The sequence below is a fragment of the Drosophila takahashii genome, chromosome 2R, assembly GCF_030179915.1.
Source record: "Drosophila takahashii strain IR98-3 E-12201 chromosome 2R, DtakHiC1v2, whole genome shotgun sequence".
Classification (NCBI taxonomy): Eukaryota; Metazoa; Arthropoda; class Insecta; order Diptera; family Drosophilidae; genus Drosophila; species Drosophila takahashii.
Window position 1 is genome coordinate 43,134,891 of NC_091679.1, and position 20,243 is coordinate 43,155,133.

The window sequence follows — 20,243 nt, forward strand, 5'->3', positions numbered from 1 at the left end:
TTAGTTGGCTGTGATTTTGTGAAATACGCACTCATCAAAACACTTTTTGGGCTCCTGTCGGTCAACCAAACGAAAAAAATTACAAACACAATTAATTTCAGTTGGTGAAACGAGTTACTTAAATTTTAGCAAATATATTCAGAAGGTTCTCACTAAAACTTGAGGATTTTCGGTGAAAAAATTCGGAAAAACCGCCAGAAGAATGGCAACAAAACCGGGAAAAGGCGATGGCAAGCCGGTCAAAGGGAAGGTAGGTACTTAAGCTACATAACTTATTTTCCCTATTATTATACAATCCACACTTGGTATAAGCACACACGTCCTTTCGCCTCGAGAGCTGGCGGCGTAATGGCGAAAAACGAGGTCCTTGCTGCGGGCCCAAGTCTATTTTTGTGTTTAAAATTTTTTTGCGCCTGTTTGCGCTTACTTTTTAATAAGTTTGTCTGAAAGCTTGGCTCCCACCTTGATGGAACTTTGTCACGAAACATAATTTGCAATTTCCGGAAGGGGCAGGTGGGGCCGTAGTACCCACCATGTGCGTGCCAAGCTGAGTAAGCCGGAAAGCAGAGCGATCGGAGCGGTGCAATTTAGTTACAGCTACCAATTTATTTGGCTTTCGGCTAGCCTTTTGCCTTCTTGCCTCGCTGCTGATGATGAGTGTCGAAGTCTCATCAGGCGCAACGCAATAAAAGAGTCGATAAATCACTCACGTATACGACCCTAGGCTCACCTTATTCATTTAGATGCACATCAGAATAAATATGTATTTATGTAAGAACAGAACGAAATCTTTCGCGGAGGTGGGAGCTGTTATTCCCCATATCACCCATTCCATTCCTGGCAGGACCTGCTAATCGAGTTGTGTGCAATTTGTTTATTCCAACTCATCCTGTTGGTCGTGACGTCAGGGCCAGAAAGTTTTGTCGTGAAGAGGCCGCTGACGTGGCGAACGTCATCACGAATGTCTTGGCTTCAAGTCGAGGTTCCTTTTTTCGGCTCTCAGTCTTGCCACGCCGTTCTCGCCGGACACATTTACCGGGTTCAGAAAACTCCAAAATCCCATCAGATAGTCTTCGGTTCCGTTCCTTCTTACCCCTTAAAGATCCCAGTATCGACCAGGATGTGGAAGCTAGCCAACAAGGCCATGGCGGTATAATGACCATTAGATTGCATCCCATCCCCACTAGCAACTCTTAGCTAACTGAGTAGATCTGTGTGCCTGTGAGTGTGATTGCAGTGCGTTTCAAAATCAGGAATCAAGTGGAATATAAGGAATCTCGTAGAAATTTCCCTTAAGAAAAATATCCATTAAAAAATACAAATATATCAAAAATATTTAAGTTATATCATGAATTCAAGAGTCAATAACCATTCTATATAACTAAATAAAAAGTAATTAAATAAAGAAATTAAAATATCAAGGATTGATACTTATTTAAACTCTTTAATTTTAGTAAAGAGACAAAAAATATTCATTTAATTATTCCGATATTTAACTATTTTTAATATTTTAATAAAACAAGTTGATAATGAAAAATTCGAATGCATAGCACTGTAAAAATAATCACCATATTAAAAATCTGAAGATTCTGAAACGCATTGTAAGCTAGGGACCTGTAAATACCACGAGTGCCTGTCTGTGTCTAATGTAAATAACCGATATCTTTCCATATGTACAACCTGTAAATACAATCCGTAGTCGTTTCTTCAGATCTAAAAGTCTAAAACTCAACTCGTAGTCGTAGCTAAAGTAGGACAGATCGCTCCCCATCTCAAATCATCATAGATCAGTCAAGTAGGCATCGTCGCAATGTCAGAGGGAGCCGTCGATCCTGAGGTGGATGATAATGATCCTGAGATCGCCAGCGAAGGCGACTGGGATGGCGACGAGGTAACGCCGCCTTGGGTACCAAAACCCTATCAAACGATATATTTGGACATATATATGTATCTCCTTTCAAGTCGCATGCCGCATACTGCTTGGTTCTCCTTTTTCTCATGATCCTCCTCTCACCTGCCCAAAAAAAAAAAGTTTGCACCCAGATCTTAGGGTCTAATATCAGGTAAGTGACCCTCACCCATCCGGATTCCCACTCCCAGCTTCGTTTCTTTTTGGGGCACCATCAGTGGAATGTTGCATGCACCACACACACTCCGTAACCGCATCGGGAAATCCCTTGAGTTAGTCATACTGTTGATCCAATTTCCCCAGCTGAGGACGTCCAAGAACAAGACCGAAGGTGGTGGAGGAGGTGGCGGGGATGCCGATGACTTCGATGCCTGGATGAAATCCCGCCAGCTGCTCAAACCGGATGACCAGCTGGATCTCACCGAGGCCGAACTGGGCGAGGAGGTCACCAAGGTGCTGACCCCCACGAATACCAATGTCATCCGCAACCTGGTGGTCTATAGCTTCAAGGAGGGGGAGTTTGTCCTGGCTCCCGTGCCTGGCAATACGGTCACACTGATCGCCTTCCCCGGGAATTCGCTGCACGTCGACTCGGAGGAGGGTCGCCGCCAGATCGAGGAGTCGGACGAGATCGGCTACCCACTGCCCATGCCCAACTACACGGTGGTGGAGCAGCGCGAAGCCGAAAATGTCGACGGGGAGGAGGGCGAGGGCGAGGAGGATGATGATGGGGCCAAGTGAGTACTCTTAAAAATCTGTAAATTTTGGAAAAATATATATTTTTTAAATGTTTCTTATTCTTTAGTAAATTTACCTTATTTTAGAAAAATATTCTTTTGGTGTAGGTTATTGTAATATTTTTATAAAATCAATATTCAGAAACTAAACTAGTAATTTAGACCATTTTAAAATCCATTTATCTTTAAAATCTATTCTTACTAAATCGTTGATAGCGATAATTACAAATATTTATATTTATGTACTACATTTGTAGAGATCATTTAGGTACAGGTTTTACCATATAAGATAGAATACTAAATAACTATAGTTTATTATTAATATTTTCGATTTAAGTAATCCAATTACTAACCCAATTGTTACTTCTACATTTTCATCATGTTTTATACTACAGCGCAAAGGACGCCGGCGGGGATGAAGAGGAGGTCGAGGAGGAGGACGACGAGGAGGCCAAGGGCACCGAGGGCGATGAAGGCGAGGGTGAGGGGGAGGGAGAGGGTGGAGCAGCCCGGGCCGAAGACGAAGAACCCGCCCCACAAGCGGCGGCTGCTTCTTCGAAGAAACGGAAGCTGATCAACCAGTTCAACTATTGCGAACGGGGTGCCCTCACCTACACAAATCCCAAGAGGGTGAGTAAGCTCTAGATATCGAAAGTATTTCTATATTATCTATATAGATTCTGAACTTAGTAATTGTTACCATATCGTTATTACATGAAATTTTTTAACCGACCATATCAAATTTACCTGGCCGCATATTAAGTTAAAATTTATCGATCTACGTTTCATATTGATTTTTTTTGGTTGTAAAATTTTTACCATTATTTAATATCATTTGAATCTAATCCCAAAAGTGCTTATTTCCTATAGAATGTAGACACCCAGACCATTCCACCGCCGCGCTCTCAGTTCGGCGCCAATGTGCTGCAGTGGGTCATCTACGATTCGTATATGGAGAACTTCGAGGAGCAGCAGAAGGATGGCAGTAAGAAGGACGATCGTAAGCGCGGCAGAAGGGCCAAGAAGTTCCGGGATAAGTCCGCGATTGCAGAGCAGCTGAACAAGAAGTATCTTAAGTGCTGGCAGATCCTCGAGCGCATGATCAACCAGAATATCTACGATGACATTGCCCACGACTATCGCTACTGGGAGGATCCCGCCGACGAGTTCCGTGAGGGTGAGGGCAACCTACTGCCCCTCTGGAAGTTCCAGTACGACAAGACCAAGAAGATGAATGTCACCGATATACTTTTCAATCCGAGTTACTATGATCTGTTTGCTGTTTGTTTTGGATCGCGTAAGTTATAGATAAGCAAGTTCTGGATAAGCATTATATCATTTTGGTTTCTGATATTTCAGATGACTTTATGAAGCAAACCAATGAGGGTTACCTGTGCCTCTTCACCGTCAAGAATCCCTCGTTTCCGGATTATATAAGTGGGTCCTAGTTTTTTTTCTATTAGGAACTCATTAAATAATTTTTCCAACTCCAGTTCAAACCGACAGTGGGGTCATGTGCTGCGATATCCATCCCACTTATCCCTTTCTGGCGGTAATTGGCCTCTATGACGGCAATGTGGCCGTGTACAATCTACGCGAGGACTGCAAGGAGCCGCTCTATGTATCCAAGGGGGTCAACTGCAAACATGGGGAGTGCGTGTGGCAGATTAAATGGGGTCTCGACATGACCGACGGCGAGGTGAACTTCTTCTCGGTGTCCTCCGATGGACGGGTCTTCAACTGGATCCTCATGCAGAACAAGCTGTGGGTCACCACGATTATTACTTTGTACCGCGAGAATGGAAGGGTGGATGGACCGGATGGAACGAAGATCAGCTTAAAGAGCGGAGGATCCTGCATGGTGTTTCATCCCGTGGATAATAAGGTAGTACATTAGTCTGGGATTTTCTGGTTATTAATCCTATAAAACCTTTTTTTTCCCAGGTTTTTCTAGTGGGCACCGAGTGCGGCTACATCTACAAGTGCAGCACGGCCTTTAGTTCCAAATACCTGATGACCTACAATGCCCACAACATGTCCGTCTACCGCATCGACTTCAATCGCTTCAACAGCAACATTTTCGTATCCTGTAGCGGCGACTGGCGGGTGAAAGTCTGGGAGGACATGCGTCCCGATCCGCTGTTCATCTTCGATCTTGGAGCTGCCGTAGGTGATGTGAAATGGGCTCCTTATTCGAGCACCGTTTTCGCAGCGGTGACGACTGAGGGAAAAGTGCATGTTTTCGATTTGAATGTGAACAAATACAAGGCCATTTGCATTCAGGCTGTGGTGCCGAAAAGGAAGAACAAGCTCACCCGACTCTCCTTCAACGAAAAGCTCGCCTTTATTGTGGTGGGCGATGAAAAGTAGGTACTATCTGTTTATAGGAAAACCTCTTAATGGCCTAAAATAATTCCAGGGGCGTCACCACTTCGCTGAAGCTGTCGCCCAATCTCCGCATGATGGTCAAGCCGCCCAAGAAGCAGCTCTATCTCGATCAGAACACCCTGCAGATTGGCAAACTGGAGAAGCTATTATCCCTGGTACGGGAACTACCCGAGGGAACTGTAATCCCCGATGCAGCCACCACCGTGCGCAGCTAAATCCGAATATTATCAACACAGCAGATAAACAAAATGGTCTGATTTCATGTATTATATTTTACACACATAGATCTGCTGGCGGTTCTAAAAGATTCTTATGTTATTTTATGTTCCTATCAAGTCTAACAAAAATTTGCTATCAACCAACGCAAGGAACTCAGAAGCAATGTAAAAAATCACAAAATTGTATATAGGCTTAGAAACGAAATAAACATTGATTAAAACTGTAGTCAAATCCGTTTTTAGAGTTTTTAGTGGACTGAAAGATCTTAGGGAATAATACAAAATATTGTACTTTTTTCAATCCATTTTTTGCCTGTTTTTCAGTTCAATCATTAAGACTAAACTGATAGACTTCTTCTCAGAGGTTTCTTCCCTAATAATCACGATTGTAATAGATGACTGAGATCATTCAGCAGATAAAACCAAACTATAATATCATTTTCACAGACTCTTTTTAGGTTTATGAAAACTAATCTCAATCCTCCTCCGCATCCAGGTCAGCGGACCTCACCTTGATGTGCTTCTCCTCCAGATACTCGAGCACATTGTTGGGACACATGACACTCTTGCCCAGGAAGAGCACCGTGGACATGGGATGCAGGTAGTCCGCCGAGAAGGTGGTGGCCTTCCAGCCGAAAAATCCACTGGGCTTCGCCTCCGTTCCGCTGATCGAATAGGGCAGCAGATTGACGCCCACCTGGTTGGGTTTGGAGAACTGGACGCGGAAGTAGTGGCCATCGGTGGCCTTGATCCAGTAGAATCCCTCGTTGTCCACATACGGCTTGCTCTGCGACTTCTTCATCGCATTCGAACGCTCCAGATCCTGGACATTGAAGCTAATGTCGATGTCGTAGGCATCCGGCGACAGGTGGTTCGTTTCGATGGCGCTCTGCAGGGCGCGGTTGTCCAGCCAATAGCGAATGCCCACGTTCTCGAACTCCTCCAGGACGTGATTGAAGGTGGTCCTCAGCTTGTCCAGACAGCAGGGTGGCGTATGTTTGCCCAGATACGAGTAGTAGGGCCTCTCATTGTACACACTGCCGATGCAGGATTTGGTGGTCCTCTCGCAGCCAAAGAGATCGATGTCCGTGATCAGGGGCAGCGAGGTGTTCGAGGAGGAGAACTGGCCATCCAGGACCAGGCCGTGACCCTGGCCCCACACCTCCCGGGCCTGAGCCTTCCCGGGCACCCGGTAGGCCCGCCTCACGATCCGCTTGATCTGCAGCTTCTTGTACATCTCCCGGAACTGCCGACGCCGCAGGTCCATCCGCCGCTGTTTGGTGTGAAACGAGGCGAACAGGCGACGACCCTCTTGGAAGGCCTGCGGGAACACGGTGGTCTGTAAAGGATTTAGATTTTAGTATTGATGTAAGGATTAAGGGATTCCAAAAGGTTTTACCCACCGACAGATTGGCTATTTTAGCCTGCATGTAGAGCATTTCTGGAAAGGGCAGGGTGAAGGGCTCCGGCATGGCTCCCAAAGCTGTGGCATCTAAGAGGATGGCGTGCTTCTGCAGGAACTGCAAAAAAAAAATTGTATTTTTAAAATATTAAAAACCAGAGAAAGATTAGACTATCAAATACCCGTTACTCAGACACATTTTCAAATCGTTTAAGGCGATTGTGGTCGATTGATCTAAGCAGAAACCTCAAGAATCTGCTTGATTAATGCCAATTTTCTAGCTTTTATAGTTTCCGAGATCTCAGTGTACATACGGACATACGGACAAACGGACACGGCATAATTAATTTATCTTGATTGCAGCTTCCCCTTATAACTATTTATACCCACCAAATCACATCGCTTGGTATCGTTGGTGGCCACCAACTCCAGCGTCCAGTCGGGCAGGTCCATGGTCATCCGGACGCAGCTGCTAAAGGATTTCAGGTTGCCGGCGAATGGAACAAGGATCATTCGACGAACGGTCTCCTCGGGCGGAACCGGAGGACGCTGCTCCTTGGGCTGTCCAGGCACACCCAATGAGTTGATCTCGCGCAGGATCTTCTGCAGGATGTTCTTGCTGCTCAGCCGCACACTATCGGGCATTATAAGCACATACTTGGTGCGGATCGAGGCCAGAGGATTCAGCTCCTGTCGCGAGTGCCGCACGTCGAAGGCCAGGCTCTTAAAGATCACAGTACGCTCCTCGCCGGCGGTGAGATTTCGCTCATAGTTTACCGGCGGATAGGCATACTCGGCACCGCCATCCTGGAGCACCAGGATGGGCATGTTAGGTATCACGTCCAGGATGCTATCTATGCTGGCCCGCAGGTCCTGCTCGAAGTTGTAGTGCCCGTAAAAGACAATGGTGATGGACTTCCGTATGTGTTTGTTGGCATTGCGCAGCTTGTCCTTGGGCGATAGTTTGGCGGGCTTTGGCAGTTCCTCCGCTGGCGGAGATTCCCCGGACAGGGCTTTACTAATCCGGCGCCAGAGCAGCGTGTTCCAGGTGTAGTAGAAAAAGACCAGGTTGGCCAGCAGGAATCCCAGCAGAAGGACCTTCACCAAACGCAACCGGAAGACCTTCATGTCGCAGGATGTGAGGGATTCTAGATTCTTCTGTGTGTATCTGTATTTTAAGCTGCTCCCCGGGTATCTACACTGCATCTACATGGCTAGCATGGCTAGAATCTCCTGATTCCTGATGATCCACATCCTTCCACCGATGGTAGCTCATTATCAGTTTGCAATTGTTTCGGTTTTATAACTCTTATAACTATTTTATTTCTTTGCTTTTTTCGAGCACTTTGTTTTTGTGGCTATTCCTTTTTCCTCGGCTATGCGCAAATACAGATTTCCTCCCCCCGGCGGGAAAGCCTTTCGAACAGCTGATGGCACTGGGAGCTGGAAAAGCGGATGGAAAGCTCTCTCCCAGCATAGCTAACCGCATATCCTTCCGCTTTCCAAAGCTTTTGACTAAGCTTCACACTTTCCTTGGAAAATTTAACCGTTTAAAATCTTGCACTTTGTATATATAGATTATATGTTACAAAAGTCTGGACTACTAAATAATTTTGTCAAAGTAGTCCAAGTTTAAGTTGTGCCCATCATTTTTATAAATATTCATATTTTAATTTATTACGTTCTTGTACTAGTACTTTGTCCCCAAGATCAAGAGCCGTGTTATCAGTTGCAATATTATCATCCCTGTTTATTCTCTCTCGGTCCAGAAAGAAGACTTAAAAATAACTTTTGATAACTAACTAAAAGAAATGAGTGTAAAATCATGCAGATATATATAGATACAGATATATAAGGATGCATGTTCCTCAGTTTCTCAGTTGAATCTTAACTTTGTCAGCATAAAGATGTCCATAACTCACACGATCGCCCGACTATTGATTTTATTTTTTATTGTAGGTCTTGTACCAATTGAAGCCTGCATACAAAACGGTTCAAGGGTAAGACCTTAACTCAATTTGACCAACTTTCACTCTAAACATATTCGTCTTTTCCAGTGCATAAAAAATGTGGTGTGTTGCAGCAGTGTTTGTACCAAAAGAAGCCCCAGTGATGTCCATGGTGTGTGCTACACAAATAAATAAATGTGCTTCACAATAAAATTTATTTACAAATAGCAATAAGATTTCGAGAAAAAAGTAATTTTTGGTCCACACTTATAAGATTTTAAATTTTCGCGGAACGTTCATTTAATAATTGTTCGAACAAATAATTTTGAATAGGAGGTACTAGGCACTATTTTAATATTTAAAATACATAAAAACCGCAATGGATGTAAAACATGGCGAAATATGTTTAAATTGAATGCGAAATCATTGGCTTTACGACGTTGTTTTGTCAGTGTATAAATCCTAAAAACCCTAAAAGTAAACGGGGCTAAAAGTATTTTAAATTTTTAGGTCATGAGTTACCTTATCAACAACGAAAACAATGTGAAATAATAAAGATACATATTTATAGATTCGGAGCAAAGTGAAAGATAAATAAAAGGGTCTTGTGCTTTCATCAGTTCGTCAGTTGAATCTTAACTTTGCCAGCATGAAGATGTCAATAACTTTTACGATCGCCCGATTGTTGATTTTCTTGTGTATCATAGGCGTTGTGTCAATGCAGAGCTGCCTTCCAAACAATAGTTCGGTAAGACGACTACTTACTCAATTTGGCAAACTGAAACTCTGAACGTGCTTTTATTTTCCAGTGCCATGCTAATAGGCCGATGTGTTGCAGTAATTTTTGTTACCAACAAAGTGGATCCAGAGTTGGATCCTGTCGAAGAAGACCAATGTAACACAATAAACTAGATTGACAATTTTTATAATCGTTTTTATTTAAAAGGTTTTCAACGAATTTGCGAAATCTCAACCTTCTAGCTTTTGCAGTTTCACTTATCAGCAATAAGCCATTGCCCAGCCTTTTCCTAAAATCGCATGAATGCAAAGGAAGAATTACTTAAGAGTGTTTATTAAAATATGAATATGAAGTAATATAATGTGGTACAAATTAACATAGAACGTTATAGCTTTAACGTTCTAAGCATATTAGAGGCGGGGGTGTCTGCAATGGTGTGATCTTGGGCTACAAAGATTTGAGCAGCAATCCAAGTTTCGACGGCACTAAAAAATAATGTATTAAACGTGAAAATTTATGAAGCTAATGAAGATATGATTTTACCGGCCGAAAAGGTAATATGCATCCTTGTATTGGCACAACTCCTAGGATACACAACAAAATCCATAGTCGGGTGTTGGCGATTATAAACAACTTCATGCTGGCGAAGTAACGATTCAACTGATCAACTGAGGAACTTGCATGCCTTTATATATCGTCCATTTTACTCTGATTTGTTATTTATTATAAATATATGTAATATACATTTATATTTCTTCTTTGGGCACATTTGCAGGACAGTTGAACCCATGACGATTAAATAAGGGTGATAGTATTGAAACTGATAACTCGGGCATTGATCTTGGGGACAGAGTTCTAGTAAAACAACATACAAAAAACAAAAAAAAAAAAGAATTTTTGTTTATTTCCTAAAATGGTAGAATAACTCTTTAAGAACGTGTCATGAAAGTTTCACGAAAAAATTCGAGCTATTTTGGAACTTATACCAGGAGATATATCCCATTACTTTAAATCCGTTTTTCTCTGAACCATGTTTTCCCCAGCTGCGGATCGTGTATCTCAAAATGTAATGCAGTCTAGCACACTTATATTCTATACTAGAAGCCCAATCATGATACATGTGGATTTCATAACACAATAAATATATTTAACGTTGAAAAATTGATAAAGCGGATTTATTGGGGTGAAAAAACCCATCATTCACAAAAATGATAATTCTTAAATCCAAGCAGATTGATATGGGTTCTGATTGAAGGGGATGATATATAAAGCGATGGATGTTCCTTAGTTTCTCAGTTAAGTCTGAAATTTGCAAACGTGAAGATGTCTATAATTCCCACTGTCGCCAAATTGTTGATTTGGTTGTGTATCATAGGCGCTGTGTTAATGGAGAAGTGCCTCCCAAACGATCAAACGGTAAGATGACGTACTTCTCAATTTTACCAACTGTGACTCTGAACGAGCTTTTATTTCCAGTGCCAACCTGGGCAGATCGGTTGCTGCAGTGGTTTTTGTTACAAACAAATCGGTTGGAAAGTTGGACACTGTCGAATCAGATAAATGATCTAATTTAAACATTTTTGTAGTCATTTTATTCAAAGCATTTCATCGAATTTGCCAATACATAAATTATCAAATTACATTTAAATAGAGTCATCATCAAAATTAAATATTATTAAAACACTAAAAGCGGTTTTTTTGTATTTCCCTTAGTATAGTATAAAATATTTATCTGATGAAATTATTATTATTATAACCAGTATTGGCACAAAATGATATATTAATATACGATTTTTTAGTACCGTCGTAATTGGAATGGCCTTTTGCTGGGAGGTACTTGAGTTCATGGACCGTGCCATCAGTTTCAATATTATCATCCTTGTTCAATTTATTTTCAAGAGTGCACAAAAAAGATTTAAATAAATTTTGTTTGGCAGAGTCCAAAAATCGAATTGGGTTTTTTGTAACAGAAATCACTGCAGCAGTCTAACTTATGTTGGCACTGTAAAATAAGAGCATGTTCCGAGGGACAGTGGGAAAACTGAGGAATTAGTTGTCCGAGGGACAGTGGAAAAACTGAGAAATTAGTTGTCTTACCCTATCATGGTCTTTAAGGCAGCTCTGCATTGATACACCGCCTAGGATACCCAACAAAATCACTAGTCGGGCGATCGAGGGAATTATAAACAACTTCATGCTGGCGAAGTAACGATTCAACTGATCAACTGAGGAACTTGCATGCCTTTATATATCGTCCATTTTACTCTGATTTGTTATTTATTATAAATATGTATAATATATTATAATATATCTCATTTATATTTCTGAAACTGATAACTCGGGCATTGATCTTGGGGACAGAATACTAGTTAAAGGACAGGTATCTCGTACGCTATTGTTAAAAGAGAAGATACCATGTACGGATCCACGGGGGGTGATATGGGTGATATTCATCACCCCACACTCGCGTGAAAAATTAAAGAAATTTTGGTATTCAAAAAGTATGCAACAACAAAATTTTTGTGATATATTTAATATTTTGTTTAATATTTAAAATGTTCGAATGTCATGAAAGTTTCACGAAGAAATTCGAGCTATTTTGGAACAAAATAAATATATTTAACGTTGCAAAATTGATAAAGCGGTGCGGGGTTAAAAAACCCATTAAAAATGATAATTCTTAAAGCCAAGCAGAATGATATGGGTTCTGATTGAAGTGGATGATATATAAAGCGATGGATGTTCCTTAGGTTCTCAGTTGAGTCTCAACTTTGCAAACGTGAAGATGTCTATAATTTCCACTATCGCCAAATTGTTGATTTGGCTGTGTATCATAGGCGTTGTGTCAATGGAGAAGTGCCTCCCAAACGAGCAACCGGTAAGATGACGTACTTCTCAATTTCACCAACTGTGACTCTGAACGAGCTTTAATTTTCCAGTGCCAACCTGGGCAGATCAGTTGCTGCAGTGGTTTTTGTTTCAAACAACCCACTTGGGCAGTTGGACGCTGTCTATTCAGACCCTAATTTAAACATTTTTATAGTCATTTCTTTAAAGTTTTTCACAGAATTTGCTATTGAATATATTATAAATTTACATTAAAATAGAGTCATCAATAAAATCAAATATTATTAAAACACTAAAAGCGGTTTTTGTTCTCCTTCAATATAGTATAAAATATTTATCTGCTGAAAGCGTTATCAGGTGTGTCACTGAAATCTATGACGATTTTCTGGACGGAGGGTTTGAAAAACGTGTGAAAAATACTTTAAAATACATTGGATGAGGTTTTTGTGACGCCCATAAATAATACTGATGTTAAGGAGATCGTTTTAAGGATCCTTGATCGCATCCTCTCGATTACTTTCCCATCCCAGCGAAGAGCAGCGGGAAAGGCACCTCGTCGGTGGTGAGGATCTGGGGAGTGGGCGGTCGTGCCTCGCCCTCGGTGGTGCTGTTCAGCCAGTAGGTGGTCACGGTGCCCTTGCCCTTCAGCTCAACATCGCCGCGCTGCTCCAACTGGAAGGTTCCAAACTTATCCAAAATAACCTTGGTGGCGGAGGAAACATGAATCTTTCCCGGCTGGCCGGTGCTCTCCATCCGCGATGCCGTGTTGACGGTGTCCCCAAACAAACAGTAGTGAGGCATCTTCTTGCCCACGACTCCGGCGCAAACGGATCCCGAGTGCATCCCTATACGAATCTGGATTTTGTACTCCGGCTTGTGGCGGAGATTGAAGGAGCTGACCGCCTGCAGAATGTCCAGGGCCATCAGGGCAATCTCGCGGGCATGCTTATCGCCATTGGGCTCTGGTAATCCCGAGACCACCAAATACGCATCGCCAATAGTCTCAACCTTGTAGACATCGTAGAAACCAATGATCCGGTCGAAGGTGCTGTACAGGTCGTTCAGGAAGTTGACCACATCCATGGGACTGCTGCGGGCACAGAGCTCGGTGAAGCCGACGATGTCACTGAAGTAAATCGTCACGCTGCTGAACTCCTCCGGCTCCACGAGATCGCCGGCCATCAGTTGCTGGGCGACGGGACGTGGGAGGATCTGGTAGAGCAGCTCCTCGGTGCGCTGCTTCTCCAGGCTCAACTGACGGGTTTTCTCCTCGACAAGGCTCTCCAGATTGTTGGCATACTGCTCCATGCGGTTCAGCAAGTCGTCCATTAGGTTTTCACAAAAGCCCCTGGGATAAATTGGAAATTTATTATAGGATTTATTGATATCTAAAAAAACCCACTTCATTATGGTGCGAATATTGCTGCGTATCGTGGAGAATGTGGGCCTTTCCTCCTGGTTGTCCGCCCAGCATTTTTCCATGAGCTCCAGCAGATCCGGCGGACACTCACGTTCTCGGATGAGTGGCCTAAATCCGCTGCACTGGCGCACCTTGTGCAGGATCGTATGGACGTCCATCTGCTGGCGGGCCTCCTGGTAGGGTCCACCGCGATTGACGATCTCCTCTAGAATTATGCCGAAGGAGTAGACGTCGCCGCGCTGAGTGGCCGGGCAGCAACCCGGAATGGAGGTCAGTGGGAGAAGTTCCGGGGCGATCCACAGAAGCTCTAGAATAAGAATTAAATTAGAAAATTTAATTTTTTATGTACGTTTTCCAGCCACATTTGACTGGTTAAAAAATATTTTCAAAAAATCAAAATTAGATTGAATTCTAACTTAATTTCGATTTTTTAAAGCAAATTTGTAACCATTTTGTAATATAATCGCAGAAAATTGAACTTTAGAAAAAAAGATTTAAAAAAAAAATCCATTAAAAGATGCATAATTTTTTAAGACACCTTTAGAGGAGATTTTCAAAAGCTTACTTAGATAATAGTTTTGATCCCGCACAAAATCCGAGGGAGTGGTCAGAGTCCTCAGCCCAAAATCGGATATCTTGAGCACAAACCGTCCGTCGATGAGGCAGTTGCAGGACCTGAGTTTTCCATGGGCCGCCACATCGCTGTTGTGCAGGTAGTTCATGCCTTTGACGATGTCGTGGATTAGGGACATGCGGAAGTTCCAGTCCAGCTCGATGGCCTCGTTCTCCAGGACATCCTTCAGACTCCCACGCGAGCAATATTCCGTTAAAATAAGGACAGTCGGTCTTGGCAGATCGATGCAGGCGCCCACGAATCGCACCGTATTCTCGTGGCTCACATCCCGCGCCTGCTTTATCTCCCAGAGGAGCTGCGGCGTTAGGTCCACCTTCTTTACGTTCACCTTCTTGATGGCCACCCGCTCGCCCTTGAATTGACCTATGGTGGTGTACACCTGGGGCGGTAGCGAAGTGAAGCTAGCCACCGAAGCTCGGCCTGAGTGGATTCCAAACTGCTGCAGCGAGATGTTCTCCACATCCAGGCGCTGCAATCCGCCCTTTGAGCCAAACATGCCTCCCATCTCGATCAGGACGTCGTCGGGCCGAACACGCCAGGACATATTGTTCAGCTCCTTGCTGAGCTTCATTTGCCTGAAAGAAAAAAAATAAATTAAATTTAAATTATCTATTCATTACTATAACAGAAGGCACCCAAATATTCATAGATAAAAACATAAAATCAAAAATAAATACATACAAAATTATTCCCATTTCTTTAAGAATTCTAAACTTTGATTTAAAAAAATTTTATTTTGTTTAAGTTTGAAATACGACATTTTTAATAAAATATATTCTTATTTATTTTTCAAAAATAATTTTGTTTCAGTGCATAAAAATTAAATTACATAATTAAATGTTTTTTATATAATTCATTTAAGTAACTTACTTTTGGAGCAGGCAAATAACCAGTAACACAAGACCCAAGAAGGCAGCCAAACCAAATACAGAGTACATAATGGTGGAAACTGTAATTAGACAGTAATAATATAAATATTAAAATAATATTAACACATCTGAAAGTCATACAGTTTCCAAGGCAATCTGATGAGTTCTGGAAGCCACAGGGTGGAATATCCGGCGGAGGCTCCTCGCGGCCACCTGGCCAATGAATCTTCTTGCCATGAACAGCTGAATACACTCTTTAAACGAAAAATATTAAATGTAATTTAATTTATAAAATGTAAACCCATTCTCTCACTTGTGAACACCGGAATAGTGGGCCACCACCGAAAACTTTCCGTTGATTGGATCCAAATCCAGAATGGAGTAGTCCGCATCTCGATCGCCATTATCATCGATTCGCACATGCCCCGTGATGCCCTCGAAGGTGCGGTTCCACATCCTTCTCGTAATATTGACGCCATCCCGGATATCACCACCCTCGGTGAGGGTCTCATTCAAGGCCATTCCCAGGAGATAGACACCATCGTAGAAGGCTCCAATGAAGAAGTTCACCTCCTCGCCCTCGCCAAACGTATAGTTGTAATCGTAGAGCGCATTCTCCCTAACATTATCTGCAAAATCCTGAAACTTGGGACTCGTCGGCTGCAGAAGACTGACCCTCAAAAGGGCCTCATACGCCTTTCGAGCCTTTGCGTCGTGCTCGTCCTTCATCTCCCACCCCTTGTCGCCCCAATATTCGCTCTGGAAGATCTCCACGTCCAGGAAGACCCACTCACCGTTGGTCATGCCCAGACTGTGGGCCGCTAGCATGAATTTGCGCACCAGAACTCCGCGAACTGAAAGGATGACAACTGACAAAAGAATAAAATGTAGGTTTAAGTAAAATAACTTTGAAATAATAAAACAAAAACGGTTTTCTAAGTCCACTTGTCTATTGTCTACTTGTGTGAGAATTAAACTACAGTGGAGTTTTTATTTTACCTTAAACCCACACCAAAGCTCCCCCTACACATTTTGGTCCTTCGAGCCGGATTGTTCATTCTATTCAGTAGTTAAGTACCACACCAAAGCACCCCCTACAAATTTTGGTCCTTCGAGCCGGCTATTATTATCATAATATTTTTGGGAATTCAATCGAAATAATACTAGAGGGAATCAAAAAATATTATGAACTTTTCCACTAAAATAATATATTAGTTTTACGGAATTTAAACAAAATCAAATTTATACTGAAAAAAACATGATAATAAGCTTGTGTTTCTATGGAAATTCGGTTATACTTTAATATGAAAGGGTTGTAAGATAACCAACACTCCATCGATCGTTTTATATAAATCCCAAATAATTACTAATCACCTCTGGCATACATGCTGGCATCCTTCAGATAGTTATCGTAGCTTTCCTCTTCGTTCCCATTGAGCTCCTTTACGAATTTCAAAAGTCCCTCCTGCCGCAGTCCGTACTCCAGGTTCTTGCCCACCGTCCACGAGAAGAGCTCCGATCTGTCCACCAGCAGGGCCACGTGCTTCCAGTTGAACTGCCGGATGACGCTGGCGAAGACGAGGATGAGCCGGCACTGGCAGTAGGACATCCTGGTCAGAGTCGGGTACTTGGACTTGTCCTTGAACATACCCTGCAAGACATAAGGGTATCGAGAGGGCTAGTAGCCCGTTGCTCAAGCCAGGAAAGCTTTAAGCCAGGCATTAAGATGTGCAGGTACTAAATGTATTCTAGGACTATGTGGCATTTCAATAAAAATAAGCAGATCCTCCAAAAAATAAAATTACATTTTTTATAGTGTCCTTTATTAAATTAATTAAATTTAAGTATAATCCTTGTAAAAAAATTTTAAAATTGTTGAAAAATTCTTTTTAAATTTAAATTTTTGTAAAAAAAAGTTGAAAAGTATTTATATTTTGGAGAATTAAAAACCATGTGAATCTTAAGGTTTTCATTTTTTAAGTTTTAAATATAAATTGTATCTTGTTGAAGCTAGAATTAAAGGCTCTAACTATTTCCGTGCAGGACTTACCGTATTCTCGTTCTTCCACTTGTGTATCCTTCCCAGGATCCCGGAAGTCACCGTGAGCTCACCCTCCGAGGAAGGCGGCTGGCAGCAGCAGGTGGGCAAAAAGCAAAAGGCAAAAGGGGGAAAATGCCATTTGTCAATAATACGGGAAAACTTAAATGCAAATTAAAGAGCAAGCCGAAAACCATTTAATTGCCAATGTCAAGAGTACGAGACCACGACACAATTAAGGTGGCTAAATGTGATTGCTTCTGGATGTGGATGTGGATTAAACTGGAGCTCGGGGTTCCGCATTCCACGGGGTCGGAGGCCACATAATTGAAAGCGGCGTGCTGCGTCGCCTGACACGCGACTTGGGGATCGGAATCCTGTGCCTGCATCCTCTCACCTGATCTCCCATGCCGGTGATGATGGGCGTGTTCCAGTAGGCGGCCAAACGTGCCACCGGCTCAAGGGCAAAGGCGCAGGCTGGGCCAATAAACGCGATTACGTCGTCCTGGAAATGCATATCGGCCGCAAGTCCTGGAGCCCGAGCGCCCGAGCAGGATGGGTAACTAATATAAGAAGAGAATGGTGGACATTAAAAGGTAAGGATAAGCTAAAATAGCTATAAAATATATATATTCGGATAAAGGGTTGCAACTTATATTTATCAACATTTTTAGGACATTCCTATATTTAATTTTTTAAAGTTTATTTTTATCATATTTATTTTTTTAATGTTAATTTCTGGTCACCCAAAAGTTACTTGGAATAGTTTGCAATACTAAAAGTTAACCTCAAATAAATATATAAATACTATCGAGAAATCCTGTCGTCCCTGGTTTTATTTTATTCCGATACCAAGATGGCCATGACTTGTCAAGTCAAGAAGGGCCCTAGAACCTTCCGGAGAATTCATTTCAATATCAGAGCACGTGCCGAACGGTCTTAAAATAACAGTGTAATTATTCGTTTTTTCAAAAGTTTTCCGGTTTATTTCATTTCTATTATTGTGTTTAGGATTGAGCTGACTACGAAATCCAAACGAACTTGAAACATTTTCACGCTGTATATCTGCAGTTTTGAGGATGTTGCTTTCTAGGAAAAGCATAAACTTTTTCTAATCCCGCGGATTACGAGAAGTTTAAGCTTCTCCTGGAAAACAACCTCCTCAAACTGCAGATATACTCGGGAGTTCTGTTTATAAAGAGGTGAGCTGAATTTATATCCCATTAGGGTTGTCACCCATAAAAATGTTCTTACAAAATGGCGCCCAATTAAATTTTCTGCAAGTCATTTTAATTCAGAAATTTTCAAGGTCTTTTTAATAATAACCTAATAACCTTATAAAAGTAGCTTTACTAACCTTCCCTTCTTTTTCAACAGGGTTATATTGTGGGGCTTTAGGAAGACTTTGTTAATCTCGTCCAGGGCCAAATCCACGGCCGGTCCACAACGCTCCAGATCGAATGGGGAATCTGGTAATGACCAAATGCCCGGTCCATCATCAAATCTCAACTCAACAGTCCAATCACTTACCCAAATGAGAAGCCATTAGTACACCGACATTGTAGACACGCATCTGGCCCATTTCACCCGCTTCACTGTACCTCGGAAGTTGATGGTACTTGGCCTCCCTGCTCCTCTCGAACATTTTCACCTCGGGACCCGCATCGCTGCCATTGAACCACATCATCGAGGTGGTGGAATCCAGACTGAGATCCTTATTGGCATCATCCCAGATGATCTCATTGCGCCGGGGATTGGGATGGACAGTGAAGGAACCGGCGAGCACCAGGAAGAAAACTTGGATGCTGATCCGAAGCAGGTGCATTTCAAGGACTGCTAACTGTTCAATAAGAAATATCCATACAATCTGTAATGCCGCTTTCTTATGGGGCAAAATAAAGTTAAACTTTAAAGCTGTCATTTATCAGAATTTAATGTACTCATTGTATACTTGAAAATTGAAAAATATTCCAGAAACTAACTTAACAATTTTTTAAAATTAAATTTCCAAATGTTAAAATTCACTACGTATTTTAAAGTATTTTGTAATCCACTTTAAACATGTTTAGTGCATTAAATATAAGAATTACAGCATCAAATGACTCAAAACCCATTGGATATGCTAAATCACTTCATTCACTGACTTAATTTTATGGGTTTTACTTTTACCCAAAAAACTGCCTAGATCTTCAAGTACTGAGTTTTCAAGGGTCCCATGTAAATTTGAAATTAATTCAAATTGCAATAAAAGGTAATGACGCGCGAGTAATTATCCACTTAAAGCACGAAAATGTTCAACTCTTTGGCAATTCTTTCGGCACATCTTTAAATTTAAAGTCCTTGAAGTAATCCGAAGACAAATGTTTAACGATTTTAAAGGACACTTTTTTTAAAGATTAAATAAACACTTCACTTCACAATATCCAATTGTATTACCGAGGAACAAGAGGGGAAATCCAGCCCGAAGCACGTTAATCGAATGAGCCAGCGGGCAGGACCGTTGGTCCTTTTATATCCGGCAGGACCTCCGCTCGGCAAGGGTCGTCCTGCAGCCCGAATAGCTGCGGCCAATGGGAGGCCAGCAAATCGGTGGCCAACTGGTGGCCTCGTCCGAACGGAAAGTGAATCTCTAGGTTAGGCAAGCAGGGCTTTATTGTTGCCTCACTTGTTGCTCCTGGGCCAAATTTGAATGGCAATCGCTTGGAAACGCCGTCGCGTGCTTCCAGCAGTTAATGTGTCTCTTTGGTGGCACTCGTGTAGACGGCTTTAAAACGACGTCGTCTTAAGTCACCCGGTGTTTGGTGAACCGAAGTCTAGAAAGCCAAGAAAATGGCAGTCTAAAATGTACAATAAATTGGCTAGCAGAAGTGAAATCCTTAAAAACGAAGCCCTTAAACTTAAAGTTAATACAATTTTGAATGAGTTTTTTAATTTATAATATAATATAACTTTAAATTAATTAACTTACTCCAGCTTTTATTCTGTACTTTACCCTTTACTTCACCAGCTAAAAAGAATAAAATTAATGTGAATAAAGGGCTTCCATTGAAATGTTTTCTTAAAGAAAATTATTCTAGATTCTTACTAATCTTA

The 20,243-nt window shown here is 42.0% G+C and overlaps 3 protein-coding genes and 1 long non-coding RNA gene across 6 annotated transcripts; 2 read left to right on the plus strand and 2 right to left on the minus strand.

Moving 5' to 3' along the window:
- The first annotated feature begins 36 nt into the window (after positions 1–36).
- LOC108060769 (dynein intermediate chain 2, ciliary) lies at positions 37–5,478 on the plus strand. Its single transcript, XM_017146627.3, has 8 exons — positions 37–250; positions 2,213–2,646; positions 3,042–3,276; positions 3,517–3,943; positions 4,006–4,083; positions 4,140–4,531; positions 4,591–5,012; positions 5,066–5,478. The coding sequence occupies exons 1-8, from the start codon at positions 203–205 to the stop codon at positions 5,247–5,249; spliced, it is 2,220 nt and encodes a 739-aa protein (XP_017002116.2). The 5' UTR covers positions 37–202; the 3' UTR covers positions 5,250–5,478.
- LOC108060770 (ribitol 5-phosphate transferase FKRP) lies at positions 5,287–7,934 on the minus strand. The gene is made up of 3 exons (XM_017146630.3): positions 7,045–7,934; positions 6,656–6,772; positions 5,287–6,591 (listed from the first exon to the last, which is right to left on the minus strand). Exons 1-3 carry the CDS (start codon positions 7,858–7,860, stop codon positions 5,728–5,730), a joined length of 1,797 nt encoding a protein of 598 aa, XP_017002119.2. The 5' UTR covers positions 7,861–7,934; the 3' UTR covers positions 5,287–5,727.
- Positions 7,935–12,476: 4,542 nt separating this feature from the next.
- Positions 12,477–18,975, minus strand: LOC108060742 (atrial natriuretic peptide receptor 1). 3 transcript variants are annotated; one of them, XM_017146577.3, is made up of 11 exons: positions 18,681–18,975; positions 18,508–18,619; positions 17,548–17,713; positions 17,163–17,240; positions 16,487–16,763; positions 15,426–15,981; positions 15,254–15,366; positions 15,114–15,192; positions 14,175–14,818; positions 13,592–13,916; positions 12,477–13,537 (listed from the first exon to the last, which is right to left on the minus strand). In XM_017146577.3, the coding sequence occupies exons 1-11, from the start codon at positions 18,973–18,975 to the stop codon at positions 12,703–12,705; spliced, it is 3,480 nt and encodes a 1,159-aa protein (XP_017002066.2). In that variant the 3' UTR covers positions 12,477–12,702. The 3 variants fall into 3 exon arrangements, with proteins under 3 accessions (XP_017002066.2, XP_070069862.1, XP_070069863.1); XM_070213761.1 differs by lacking the exons at positions 18,508–18,619; positions 18,681–18,975 and adding an exon at positions 17,897–18,015 and having other exon boundaries at positions 12,479–13,537; positions 16,487–16,790; XM_070213762.1 differs by lacking the exons at positions 18,508–18,619; positions 18,681–18,975 and adding an exon at positions 17,897–18,015 and having other exon boundaries at positions 12,480–13,537.
- LOC138912618 (uncharacterized) lies at positions 18,072–19,188 on the plus strand. The gene is made up of 3 exons (XR_011418180.1): positions 18,072–18,102; positions 18,285–18,352; positions 18,528–19,188. It is a non-coding gene; the product is annotated as an uncharacterized lncRNA (long non-coding RNA).
- The last annotated feature ends 1,055 nt before the right edge of the window (positions 19,189–20,243 follow it).

Excerpts from the sequence above, each read along its gene's own strand:
- LOC108060769 (XM_017146627.3), top strand. The coding sequence starts at position 203 with ATGGCAACAAAACCGGGAAAAGGCGATGGCAAGCCGGTCAAAGGGAAG. Across the intron at positions 251-2,212 it reads GCAAGCCGGTCAAAGGGAAG|CTGAGGACGTCCAAGAACAA; the intron begins GTAGGTACTTAA and ends CAATTTCCCCAG. Across the intron at positions 3,277-3,516 it reads CCTACACAAATCCCAAGAGG|AATGTAGACACCCAGACCAT; the intron begins GTGAGTAAGCTC and ends TATTTCCTATAG.
- LOC108060770 (XM_017146630.3), bottom strand. The coding sequence starts at position 7,860 with ATGCAGTGTAGATACCCGGGGAGCAGCTTAAAATACAGATACACACAG. Across the intron at positions 6,773-7,044 it reads ATACCAAGCGATGTGATTTG|TTCCTGCAGAAGCACGCCAT; the intron begins GTGGGTATAAAT and ends TTTTTTTTGCAG. Across the intron at positions 6,592-6,655 it reads CTAAAATAGCCAATCTGTCG|ACCACCGTGTTCCCGCAGGC; the intron begins GTGGGTAAAACC and ends AATCCTTTACAG.
- LOC108060742 (XM_017146577.3), bottom strand. The coding sequence starts at position 18,975 with ATGCACCTGCTTCGGATCAGCATCCAAGTTTTCTTCCTGGTGCTCGCC. Across the intron at positions 17,714-18,507 it reads CTGTTGAAAAAGAAGGGAAG|TTACCCATCCTGCTCGGGCG; the intron begins GTTAGTAAAGCT and ends TTCTTATATTAG. Across the intron at positions 14,819-15,113 it reads GTTATTTGCCTGCTCCAAAA|GCAAATGAAGCTCAGCAAGG; the intron begins GTAAGTTACTTA and ends TTTTTCTTTCAG.